At 34.0% G+C, this 14,568-nt stretch overlaps 1 protein-coding gene across 2 annotated transcripts in view; it reads left to right on the forward strand.

Annotated features, from left to right (window-relative positions):
- The first annotated feature begins 1,589 nt into the window (after positions 1 to 1,589).
- The window catches only part of LOC117334222 (multiple C2 and transmembrane domain-containing protein 1-like), a 205,417-nt gene continuing 192,438 nt past the window's right edge, over positions 1,590 to 14,568 (forward strand). Inside the window, exon 1 of one of the 2 annotated variants that reach the window (XM_033893711.1) lies at positions 1,590 to 1,698. In XM_033893711.1, coding sequence (XP_033749602.1) covers positions 1,653 to 1,698 — 46 coding nt within the window. In that variant the 5' untranslated portion in view covers positions 1,590 to 1,652. The remainder of the gene's footprint in view (positions 1,699 to 14,568) is intronic. The other variant, XM_033893714.1, reaches the window with a different exon arrangement.

The raw sequence follows: 14,568 nt of genomic DNA on the forward strand, positions 1-14,568 counted from the left end.
AATTTCTTGATTTCCAAAAATATATAATGAATTACATTCGTCATAGATATGTTTGATTTAGTTTGACCATGGTGTAAACTAACTTCTTGATATATTGTACAGGTTGTCAATCAGTTTGTTGTTAGCTGATTCTATCATTTTGGCCCAGAGTCCAAACCATACACACTCTCCATATACCATTAAGTAAGGTGTTGATGTTTTCAACTTAGGTATAAAATTTCAGATTAAGACGTTCTTAAAGTTTGGTGCCACAACACCCCCATCTTCGCTAGCCAAGGCTTCTGATTTGGGAGTGTAGCGTAATAAGAAGCCTTGGCTAGCGAAGATGCAGCAACCCAAACGTCGCAGTTATATAATGTAACAGAGCGCATGATTAATTAAGTTTAAATCACTGCCTCTCCTCCTCTAGGGATCGAACGCTCAACCGATCGAGCTAAGAGAAGATCTCTTTAGCCGAGCGGTATATTGCGGCTAGTATCTACCAGGGTTGCTATAATATAATAGGCCTGAAGTTTTATAAAAAAAAAATATCTAATTTCACAATCAACAGAATGATTATGATTTCTACATTGTGCTATAGCACCTTAAGACCCTTTCATATAATTATTTTATATCCATCACGAGTCAAATACCCCCCCCCCCCCCCCCCCCCCCTCCAACGAAGATACTTCAAACGTTTCGCAATTTCTATATGAGACTGAGCTATCTTTAAACACGACTTAAGACATGACAAGCTTGTTGAACCAAAGAAGACAAATAACTAAGCCACCGATTGAATTGAAATTGCCCGTTATTTCACTTACATAAAACCAACCGTATGTATCGAGCTTTGGTCCAAGGTGGGGATACAAAACCACCACAATGGTATCTGATTATCCTAATGATCAGAAACCACACCCCAATTTAATTACTGTGGCCTTAGTTCCGTTGTACAAGTTAGTTATTACTTCAAAACATTTCCCACATACTACATTGTGGACACTCTCGAATGCTTTAGTAATGATAATGGGGGGGGGGGGGGGGGGGGGGGGGGGTTGGGGGGTGTTAAAAAAAGAAACGCCATGCAGTATTGCACCATGATCAGTTCTCTTCCGAAGTGACCTTATGTTTTTTGATTTTTTATTTATTTCTAAAATCTAGTAATAATCATACAATATTGAATCAGAAAGACTGATTTACCATAAAAATATATCAATAAATGAGAATTAAGAAGAATGCAGTAGGATCATTACCGCTTCAGTTACTTCCCTTGGAATACCACTCAGGACAGACGTGTTAGGGTCACAGCTGTCTGCACGCTAGTCTATCTTGTAGGCCTTGACCTAAATGCAATACTTCATCTGCATTTTTATTTAAATGTAACTTGTAATGAATTGAATATTGTAAGCCAAATAGCCGAGAGTGTGATAACTCACAGGGCCAGATGACTTTGTTTTAAGTTTCCATGGTTTCCCTATTTTCAGTACAGTAGGCCTAGGCCTAAAGCTTACTCTACAGTAGTGTTTTGTTTTCTTACCATTGATGACGATTGTTAAAACTGAAGTGAAATCGCTGTTGATGTGTTTGAATACCTTGTGATATGCCTACAGGCCCCGTGAACCTGTTTGATAACAGGTCATGGGTAGGTGATTGTTTACGGTTATAAATCTCGCATGCGCACTGAACGACAGCAGGATGACAACATGGAGAAAATGAAAGGTAAGAACGCTTGCCTGGTTATGTAAACCTGTTTGTCGCTAATGTTTTTATCTTCTATCAAATTGTGGGATATATTTCACTCACCTCTTTTTCTATCTGTCCCATTCATTATCTCGGGGTGGACATTTTAATTTAAAATTTGATACTGTAATGCCGTGGCAGGTCAAGCGTGGAGAAGTTTGCCAGGTGTGTGCCGGTGTTTTGTAAACAAACCTGTATTACCTGACAGCAAAATCATACATGTCTCCCTTGGTTTCACGTGATGCTACTGTATTTATGAGTAATAGGCCTACTGTTGTTGTAACTGCTACTGTTTCATTCAGTTGGCAATGGATTCAAATTCTTCGTTCACTTCACGTGTCGTAAGATGCTTGTGATCGATCAGTTTTATGTTTAAGCGTGTAAATGACTGTCGGAATGTATGAGTGTTGTGAAAGTAAACAATTCAATTTACTATTAATAATTTTGGAAGTAGAGCACAGTTAGTTTATATATCGGCCTAGCTATTGTACACATATGCTTGTCTGTCCAGAGAGATGTGGAGAGATGACCCCATTCAATAATAAGCGGCCCATAATAAGTACACATACTGACCCTGAATACATGTATGTGTATGTAATTTATGTGACAGTGCCCAGGTACATCAAGGCTTAGCTTCATTATAAATATCAATACAACAAGTTTGTATACAGATTTTAAAGCTGTTGCAGTCTTCATTCAGTTTCATAAACTATGTACATATAGACGTTTCTCCATGAATTATTATTTCATCTGATTTATAAGTCCGTCGTAATCTTATTTTTAAAAAGATAATATCAACATTGTTGCGTTTCACAACCGTTTTCAGTGACCGTGTTTTTGATAAATCTGGTGAAATGAAAACTCTGCGTTTAAGATATTCTATACATTCAACATTGTTTTAAGTTTACAAGTATTGTGTTAATTTACTTTTAATATTGTCTATCCTTGTTATACTGCCACCTTTGGTCTGTGCAGAGACCTATATACTATAGGTCTCTGGTCTGTATCAGTCTTGGCGATATAATGAGGGGGGCAGTCAATCCAAATTTGTTGAAATATAGCAAAAAGGTAATATTCAGACTCCTCGATTTTTTTCGGTAAAATACATAAAAAAATCACAAATCGTCATGGGTAGACAGTTTTTTTACACACACGTAATTATAACGTACCGACAGTGTTGACAATTATTGTCGCACAATGCAACCTGTCATTTCCATCGTAAATGGAGAAGTCTAACTTTGACACACAGATAAACAACACAATTGCTTTATTACAAAAAACATCAGAGAATGAAATCGCTAAAACATAACTTTTTACCTGTGTCAGGAGTTGGAACATCAAAGAGTTTCATGATGACCAAATTGACAATAACATCAAGGGAAATAAGTAGTGATTGAGAACTTTTGTATATTATATCTTATGGCAAATGGCGGTATTTGAGGGTGGTAAATTTATCAAGGGAATTATAGTGAGAAATCTGTTCTAGGGGCTAATTATATCAATTGGTGGTGGGAGAGAGTGATGGCCAGTATTATCGGGTGGCGATAGACTTGAGGAACACTGTACATTAATGGTATACATGTATTAATTTATATAGTAAGTGACAGCAATACTTGTTCATAATGTTTATGGTAAATTACAGCAATACTTGTATACACATGTATAGAAATTACAGCAATTATACTTGAATTTAATTTATATAGTTAATAAAGCTGTGTATCGCAAGGTGGGTAGCGATTCGATTTGTAACTCGATACAGGGGTCACGTTACGATACGTATCACAATATATATATATGAGAAGCTGATGACCTATCAGATGTCTGGTATCCCATCGTACATTAGTCATGTTTTGTTTGTGGTATTTCCGGAATATTAGAGTCTTTGACTACATTTTTTACAAAAAACATGCATTTTGTCTGTTTCCCACAAAGTGTTCTTGATTTTAGATAATTTGGATTTAAGCCGCTGGAATGGCCTTGTCAGCTAACATTGTTCAAGGGAGATAACTACAAATTTTCAAATATCGCGATCGAATCAAGGATAATCAATGCACCTTTCTGCGATCCAATACATTGATGCATCGGTGAATCGTTACACCACTATTAGTAAATTACAGCAATACTTGTATACAATGTATAGTAAATTACAGCAATACTTGTATACAATGTATAGTAAATTACAGCAATACTTGTATACAATGTATAGTAAATTACAGCAATACTTGTATACAATGTATAGTAAATTACAGCAATACTTGTATACAATGTATAGTAAATTACAGCAATACTTGTATGTATAGTAAATTACAGCAATACTTGTATACAATGTATAGTAAATTACAGCAATACTTGTATACAATGTATAGTAAATTACAGCAATACTTGTATACAAATGTATTGTAAATTACAGCAATTCTTGTATACAAATGTATAGTAAATTACAGCAATACTTGTATACAAATGTATTGTAAATTACAGCAATACTTGTATACAAATGTATTGTAAATTGCAGCAATTCTTGTATACAATGTATAGTAATTAAATTACAGCGATGCTTGTATACAATGTATATATAGTATTAAATTACAGGAAGTACTTTTATACAATATATAGTAAATTACAGCAAATACTTGTATACAAGGTAGGTAAAGAAATTAAACTTACCGGGTATTTTGAGCCTTAACATGAAATCTCATATGAAATGAAAACAAATTTAAGATAATATTTTTTTCATGCTGCTACTTTGTATAAACAATGCGTGATTTGAAAACACGTACATTTGAAACTGATTGATATTCTTGACTCAAGTTTTACCAATGACATTGAACTGAAACCTTGTAGGAATATGTACATATTGTCATATTTTAATTTGGTTGTGTTAAAAATCCAATATGACAAATGTAATTGTCTTTTATTTGTTGAGATTCCATTAACGTATTGTTTCCACTCCCAAATGTATTGTTTCCACTCCCAAATGTATTGTTTCCACTCCCAAATGTATTATTTCCACTACCAAATGTATTGTTTCCACTACCAATACTGCTGTTATTTACTTTTTACATATAGCCAGGTGACTTTAAAGGACGATGGGCCTCGTATCAGCATTTTAACATCCTACAGGGTACACATTTTCATCATATATTCTGTAGGTTAAGAAAATTCCATAGTTTAAAATTTTCCGTTGGAAAGCATTATAGAATTTATGGAAAGGTCCAAACAATGTATTTTTCCTTCAGCCTATTATGTTTTCCTATGGAAAATTTTACATTTAGTGATTTCCTTACAGAAATGTTGAAAAATAAAATTTAATTCAAATTAAATAATTAAATATGAGTTTGAATATTTTAAGTACCATGAAGGACTGTTAGGAAAAACTTAGGCTTTCAAGTTGATGTGTGATATTTAACGATTATATTATCAAATGTACATTAAATGTGCATGGATGAACACCATAGTGATAGAACAAATTCAGTGTTCTTAGTGCCCTTATAGTCAGATTTCTGAAACTGAAATCAGTATTAACTACATGCAGTATGAGCTAGCTGTTAAGTTTAATTAAGGAATTTAAATCTAAAAAGGATCACATACATATTCCAATGCACCAGTAACTATTGGGTACAGGGCTAGGCGATGTCATTTATAGATATAAGTGCAGTTTAAATTGGTAGTGTTTGAAAGTTAATGGAGCAAAGAATTTTAAAGGAATGAAGAGCAAACTAAGGTGATCATTTTTATACAGGCTTGCAGTTTCAGCTGATATAAACTATGAAATATTTCAAAAGGTTAGAATTTCTAGTTTGTATGTCTTTGTTATAAGTTGTGTATTGATAAACTTTCTACAAGATAGATCAGCAATCAAAATCCTGTTCTTGTTAAAAAAATATAGACCTACTATTGATGAAAGAAACATATTTACAAATTTAAGGGGACGACAGCTGGTATACAATGTCTATTATTAGGTGTTACTTATAGATATAGACATCACATTTTTAATCTTGATAAAGTTGCTATAGTGTTCTAATGGATGATCAGGTACCTGATTTGATCGGTAGCAGTTATACCTGGTAAGACAATGGTAACAATATTAACTAATTTAAATGATTTTAAACATATCCTCACACTGGGACTTTGTGTTTGTCTTGCCACTACTATGGTGTTAGTTTTCCGACAGTGACAGTGATGGCAGCTGCATTGTTGTCAACATTTCACTTTAAAGTTTTGCGTTTAGATACGTTGCTCAAAAAGTATAAATCCAAATTAACTTTAACCAACCTTGGTAAATAAAGTTACATCACATATAAAGGACCTTCAACAAAGGCTTCATTAACAGATTATCATTCAAAATTTATGGTCCATATATTACATGTATAGTGACTCTTAAAATTACAGATGCATGCATTGGAGCGCTAGCCCTGGCCATGATCGGTTTCTCAAATAGTATCAGTGTTATTTCAACCAAACATGGAATATAGTTGCATTGTAGTATGGAAATGTGCATGCATCTCAACACATCCTACAGATAACAACAGTTTTAATTGCTGTATTTTTAGGTCACCTGAGACAAAGTCTCAAGTGACCTATTCTAATCCCCTTTTGTCCATCGTCGTGCGTCGTCCGTCGTCCGTCGTGCGTCCGTAAACAATTTACATTTTCGACTTCTTCTCCAAAACCCACAAACCAAATTCTATGAAATTTGCCAGGAAGCTTCTATGGCTAAAGGTCAACCAAAATTGTAAATTATATGGTCCCCACCCCCCAGGGGCCTGAGGGGCGGGGCCAAAAATGGTAAAATTGACTAAAACTTCAAAAATCTTCTTCTCTACTCTCAGATATGCTGGAATCAAACACTCTTCATATATGGAAGGGTCTTAAGGTGTTTTACCAAATTTGTAAATTTCATGACCCAGGGGTTTCACGTTTGCCCCTGGGGAGGGGCTAAACTTTACTATAGTTTATATAGGGAAATCACATTTTTGACTTTAATTTGTTTTATTTCTATTGGAATTCATTCTAATTTTGTAAACATTGTCAGCATGGGATGACAATTTGATGGCATGCACATGTTGGCCCTGACTGACCCCCAGGGGCTGATGGACGGGGCTAAAAAGGGCCAAATTGACTGAAATTTCACAAATCTTCTTCTTTACTCTCAGATATGATAGAATCATATACACTTCATAGATGGCTGGGTTTGAAAGTTCTTTACCAAAATTGTGAATTTCATGACCCTGGGGTCTCAAGTTTGCCCCTGGGGCGGGGCTAAACTTTACTATAGTTTATATAGGGAAATCACATTTTTGACTTTAATTTGTTTTATTTCTATTGGAATTCATTCTAATTTTGTAAACATTGTCAGCATGGGATGACAGTTTGATGGCATGCACATGTTGGCCCTGACTGACCCCCAGGGGCTGATGGGCGGGGCTAAAAGGGCCAAATTGACTTAAATTTCACAAATCTTCTTCTCTACTCTCAGATATGATAGAATCAAATACACTTCATAGATGGCTGGGTTTGAAGGTTCTTTACCAAAATTGTGAATTTCATGACCCTGGGGTCTCAAGTTTGCCCCTGGGGCGGGGCTAAACTTTACTATAGTTTATATAGGGAAATAACATTTTTAACTTTTATTGGTTTTGGAATTCATTCTAATTTTGTAAACATTGTCAGCATGGGATGACAGTTTGATGGCATGCACATGTTGGCCCTGACTGACCCCAAGGGGCTGATGGGCGGGGCTAAAAAGGGCCAAATTGACTTAAATTTCACAAATCTTCTTCTCTACTCTCAGATATGATAGAATCAAATACACTTCATAGATGGCTGGGTTTGAAGGTTCTTTACCAAAATTGTGAATTTCATGACCCTGGGGTCTCAAGTTTGCCCCTGGGGCGGGGCTAAACTTTACTATAGTTTATATAGGGAAATAACATTTTTAACTTTTATTGGTTTTGGAATTCATTCTAATTTTGTAAACATTGTCAGCATGGGATGACAGTTTGATGGCATGCACATGTTGGCCCTGACTGACCCCCCCCCCCCCCCCCCCCCCCCCCCCCCCCCCCGGGGCTAAAAAGGTTCAAATTGACTGAAATTTCAAAAATCTTCTTCTCAAGACTGAAATAAGGTGGAATCAAATACTCTTTATAGTTAGCAGGGTCTTATGGTGCTTTATTGAAATTTTAAATTTCATGACCCTGGGGTCACAAGTTTGCCCCTGGGGAGGGGGTAAATTTTACTATAGTTTATATTGGGAAATCACATTTTTGACTGATTTGTTTTGATTTCTATTGGAATTCAATCTGGTTAACATTTTCAGCATGGAATGAAAGTTTGATAATATGCATATGTTGGCCCTGACTGACCCCTAGGGGCTGATAGGGGGGGGGGGGGGGGGGGGGGGCAAAAAGGGTCAATTAAATAAACTGAAATATTTCAAATCTCAGGTGACCGTTAAGGCCCATGGGCCTCTTGTTGGATTAAAAAACCTTGATTTTAATTAAAGAATTTGGTATGAAATATCTTTAAGTGCTTCATTTGATTTACAAAATTAGTTTATAACCAAATGGGAATGGAAAATCAAATATATTTCATTCTCACTTTTCAGAAAAGGTGATATTTTTTGGGGGAAAAATAACATTTTAAGGTAATTTTGAGCATTATTTAAAACCTCTAAAGTCTGAGAAATTTAAAGTGATACATATTTGTTTTGCAAATTGCATCAATATTTACATGTGTATGATGTACAGGGTGCATCCATACTATTAAGTGGAAATATTTTGGATGTTTTTGGAAGAAATGTTAAAATAAATATTGAAATATATATACTGACAATTGAAAAGCATGAGAGTTAATTAATAATAAAGACATATAACTATAATTACATGTATATATAATTCCTGTTTGTAATGAAACATGACGATTTCAAAATATTTTGCTGTACTTCCAGACTAGTCTTTCTATAGCGTAATATGGAAAGATATTTTTTTGAACATTAGAAATATCATTGAAATTAATTTGAATTATTGGGGAAGTTATTTGGAAACATGGAAAGTTTTTTTTTTTTTTTGAAAATAAAAAAAAACTGTTAAAATTATTTTGAATTATTAGAGAAGTAATATGATTTATTTTTGATATTGGGGGGGAAAAAAACCCCATTATCATTACAATTAATTTGAGTTAATGAATCACATTTGAAAATAAAAACTAAAACTTAATTAACTCATATACTTCTGCTTTAAGGATGAGAAGAAATGAACTATAATCCATTTGAGAGATTTGTATTTCAAACATCTTAAAGATGCAGCAATTTATTTTAATAGCATAAATACAAATGTTTGATTCAGATTGAGTTTTCATGTTTGATTATTCCTGGATCAAAATGAAATTTCAACTCTACCAGCATGCTACTACACACTTGGATTTATGGGTTTGACCATATTCTGGTTGATATGGTTAGAAATATCCCCTTGGTAATGGGTGTATACTGTGTGACTGTCCATGTATGTATGAATTATGTCAGTCAGTCTAGATCTTTAGAGATAAACATCATCAACTATTTATTCTTATTAAAGCTTGACATTTGATATTGACATTAGCAGACAGAACTGAAAGGTCGTACATAGCACCATATGCATGTTATCAGAAATATAACGTCTAACATCACATTGTTGGTCAGAAATGTAACGTCTAACATCACATTAATTTTAAAATTGTCAGTCAGAAATGTAACGTCTAACATCCCATTGTCGGTCAGAAATGTAACGTCTAACATCCCATTGTCTGTCAGAAATGTAACATCTAACATCACATTAATTTTAAAATTGTCAGTCAGAAATGTAACGTCTAACATCACATTAATTTTAAAATTGTCAGTCAGAAATGTAACGTCTACCACCCCATTATCGGTCAGAAATGTAACGTCTAACATCACATTGTCAGTCAGAAATGTAACGTCTAACATCCCATTGTCGGTCAGAAATGTAACATCTAACACTGCATTGTCATCAAAAATATAAAATCTACCACATGCACCATGTACAGGTCATGTCTGTCAGAAATGAAACGTCTAACACCGCATTGTTATAAAAAATGTAAAATCTATTCTAGCACATGCACCATATGCATGTACATGTCATGTCTGTCAGAAATGTATCATCTATAACACCATATTGGAATTGTCTGTCAGAAATGTAACATCTGTACGGCATTCATTTTGATTGTTGGTCAGAAATCAATTTTACTTAAACATTAATAATTGTTCTTTGACATTTTGAATGAATTGTGATTATCGGATTAGGAGTTTATTGGCATTTGAAGAATTGATCTTTGTTTGAGACTGTGCCATTAAAAAAATAGAGCAAGCTGTAATTATTGCTTTGGAAAATGATTTCAATTAATCATTGTTAAGATTCACTCGTTCAGAACTTTTATATCAATCTTTCAAACCTCCAATGGTTCTTGGATGTTTAGAAAAATTCATGGTTGACTTTAATTGGTTTTTCTATAATGATTGGATATGGAGAATGAATAAATTCCATTGTAGGGGAAACTCATCAATTACATTTCTATTGTAAAATAAATCAGGGAATGTGATAACCGTATTTAAAAAAAATTCTTTTTGTTTATTTATTTTGAAATCCTATCGTACAAACAAATGTTCAGATTGTTACTATATTCTCATTACAAACATATATCCTCACATACACACTTATGTATACATTCCTTATTTCATTTACACCAATGCATACATACTAGTATATCCACTCTTACATTCAACATGATATTTGTTGACATTTGACATTTAAGAGAGAGAGAGGGGGGGGGGGGGGGGGGGGGGGGGAGTAAGAAATTGCAAAAAAGTGATAGAAACAAGGAGCATAGTTTCTGTTATACATATAATAATAACTTCGAAAGTCGGGGAGGGGATATAGCGTTCACTTTTTGTCAGCGCTCTTGCGACTTCATTTTTGAACGGATTCTGACCAAACTTGATATATGGGTCCAGCATGGGAATACCTCGAACGAGTTCGTGTTTCAGGGTGTCAAGGTCAGCGTTACTATTTAGAGAAAATCTTTGTCAGCACTCTTGCGACTTCATTTTTGAACGGATCCTGACCAAACTTCATATATGGGTCCAGCATGGGAATACTTCGAAAGAGTTCGTGTTTCAGGGTGCCAAGGTCAAGGTTAAGGTCACCGTTACTATTTATAGAAAATCTTTGTCAGCACTCTTGTGACTTCATTTCTGAAAGGATCCTGACCAAACTTCATATATGGGTCCAGCATGGGAATACCTCGAACGAGTTCGTGTTTTAGGGCGCCAAGGTCAAGGCCAATGTCACCGTTACTATTTATAGAAAGTCTTTGTCAGCACTGTAATGCGACTTCATTTTTGAACGGATCCTGACCAAACTTCATATATGGGTCAAGCATGGCAATACCTCAAACAAGTTCGTGTTTCAGGGCGCCAAGGTTAAGGTCAAGGTCACCGTTACTATTTATAGAAAATCTTTGTCAGCGTTGTTGCGACTTCATTTTTGAATGGATCCTGACCAAACTTCATATATTGGTCCAGCATGGCAATACCTCGATAGCCCATACTTGATAATAAGCCCATACCTGATAATAAGCCCATCCATGTCTATTGCAGTTCAGTGCAAATGACAACTGATGTTATTTCAATGTCCTGCAATAACCCCACCCCCCATTTTGCGTCAGAGTTCATGTGTTAGCACGCGAGGGGATTTGTATCGTTTGCGATGCCTTGTTTATTTCTGTTGAGAGATGGAAATCAAAAGGTCAGAATTCTCTTTAAGTTTGAGGTGGAAGTAACATGGATAAGGACATATAGTTACAAAAAGAAACAATATTAATATTTGGAAACTGTCAGGAATTAGTTTTGGCTATTAAGTTGATTAAAATATTTCCATCTACTCCAGGTATTCGTGAATTTTGTTTTGAATAAATCATTTCGACCATTTGATATTATGTATTTCTGTGTGTCGCAGTATTCTTTTATGTTTGCCAATGCGTTGACATTTATATTATAAGGATTTATCAAGACACCTTGTTCTGTAAATGTACTGTTTGATGATATAAGAGTTAGTATATTATCAACTGTTGCATTAATACCATTGTCTGTAAGTCTTAAACGAAAAGACTGCTTATTTATTGCAAAAGGTCTACAAAAGATTCAAAATTTGGTATTATAGATTTTGCATTTCCTGGTACATGTATTTCCCACATCAAATGAATAATTGTTTCTCTTTCAGAGTTACATAAAGTGCATATAGGACTATCTACTATACCATATTTAAACAAATTAGAATCTGTGGTAAGAATATAATGACAAATGCAATATTGAAGCCATTGAAGTTAAAATATTTTTTTATTACTTTACTTGGAATTTGTATATTTTACTCCATTCTCCTTCAGCAAATAAGATCACTTCAAGCCATTATGATTTGCTAGTAACAACAGTGAAAATATTATAAAAGAGTTTTGAATCATTGATACTTGAGAGAAAAAAACTTTATTAAGAGCTATAGCAAAATGCGAATAACTGGTGGGATGTTTTGGGGTAAAAGGGTCCGGCAGACATTTCCGAAATGCAGATATTAATCCTTAGACCTGAAGAAAATATGTACCGGTATGTAATTAATATTTTTGTGAAAACCATATGTTTTTGTATCAAGACTGCTTTTCTGCTCTAGACTCTAGATCTGATGATCTCCGATGATATTTGTAAACTGGTCAAATGATGGGCTAAATATATATACACACCGGTACCCTGTACAGATCTATAATGATATACATCTAAGGTTTATAAAACCATATTTACAGGTTGATAAAATTGGCCCTCACGAACACGAATGAATGCCCATGGGTAAAATCTGAATCTATTATTAATTAAAGCAAGATATGACATGCACTCATGAATTTTCTGCTTCAGAATTATTCACTTTTGTTGGTGTTATTTGACAGGTGGACTTTTATTATAAAATATCTAAATTAAGATATAAGTCTGGCTCTAATTCTAGGACCATATATATGGATAAATTCCTATTGATGCAAACAAATTCCCATGGTAGCTGGAAAACTTGTTATTTTCTATAATTCTATAATTCTATAATTAAAGAATTATGCATACTAATAATGATTTTTTTTTTAAAGCTAATGTTGTATATTAAGGTAGCATTATATGCTACCGGTAATATTACATTTCGGGGGTAATAAAACAATTAAGTCTTTGGAGCAAAATTTCCCTGTATTTGTATCTGGCGATATAACCCCATGGTATTTATATATAGGCCAATGAACCTATATGTATTGTAGTTTAGTAAAAAGGGAAACAAATGATGTTACATTGTTCTGAAATAAGTTCACCCCTATTTTAATTAAGTCAAAGTTAACATGTGTAAGTTTGATTGAACTGAACAATGACAAAGCAATTAAAGTTTACTTGAGTGTCAATGACTTAGTACATATAATGTACCCAGTAAATATGTGAGAGACTAATTAGTACATATAATGTACCCAGTAAATATGTGAGAGACTAATTAGTACATATAATGTACCCAGTAAATATGTGAGAGACTAATTAGTACATATAATGTACCCGGTAAATGTGCATGAGACTAATTAGTACATATAATGTACCCAGTAAATATGTGAGAGACTAATTAGTACATATAATGTACCCGGTAAATGTGCATGAGACTAATTAGTACATATAATGTACCCAGTAAATATGTGAGAGACTAATTAGTACATATAATGTACCCAGTAAATATGTGAGAGACTAATTAGTACATATAATGTACCCAGTAAATATGTGAGAGACTAATTAGTACATATAATGTACCCGGTAAATGTGCATGAGACTAATTAGTACATATAATGTACCCAGTAAATATGTGAGAGACTAATTAGTACATATAATGTACCCAGTAAATATGTGAGAGACTAATTAGTACATATAATGTACCCAGTAAATATGTGAGAGACTAATTAGTACATATAATGTACCCGGTAAATGTGCATGAGACTAATTAGTACATATAATGTACCCGGTAAATGTGTGTGAGACTAATTAGTACATATAATGTACCCAGTATACGTGTGGAGACTAATTAGTACATATAATGTACCCGGTAAATGTGCATGAGACTAATTAGTACATATAATGTACCCAGTATACGTGTGGAGACTAATTAGTACATATAATGTACCCAGTATACGTGTGGAGACTAATTAGTACATATAATGTACCTGGTAAATGTGTGTGAGACTAAGTGGTACATATAATGTACCTGGTAAATGTGTGTGAGACTAATTAGTACATATAATTATACCTGGTAAATGTGTGTGAGACTAATTAGTACATATAATGTACCCGGTAAATGTGTGTGAGACTAATTAGTACATATAATGTACCTGGTAAATGTGTGTGAGACTAATTAGTACATATAATGTACCCAGTATACGTGTGGAGGCTAATTAGTACATATAATGTACCTTGTAAATGTGTGTGAGACTAATTAGTACATATAATGTACCCAGTAAATGTGTGTGAGACTAATTAGTACATATAATGTACCCAGTAAATGTGTGTGAGACTAATTAGTACATATAATGTACCCGGTAAATGTGTGTGAGACTAATTAGTACATATAATGTACCCAGTAAATGTGTGGAGACTAATTAGTACATATAATGTACCCAGTATACGTGTGGAGACTAATTAGTACATATAATGTACCTGGTAAATGTGTGTGAGACTAATTAGTACATATAATGTACCTGGAAAATGTGTGTGAGACTATAATTAGTACATATAATGTACCC

The sequence above is a fragment of the Pecten maximus genome, chromosome 9, assembly GCF_902652985.1.
Source record: "Pecten maximus chromosome 9, xPecMax1.1, whole genome shotgun sequence".
In the NCBI taxonomy this organism is placed as follows: Eukaryota; Metazoa; Mollusca; class Bivalvia; order Pectinida; family Pectinidae; genus Pecten; species Pecten maximus.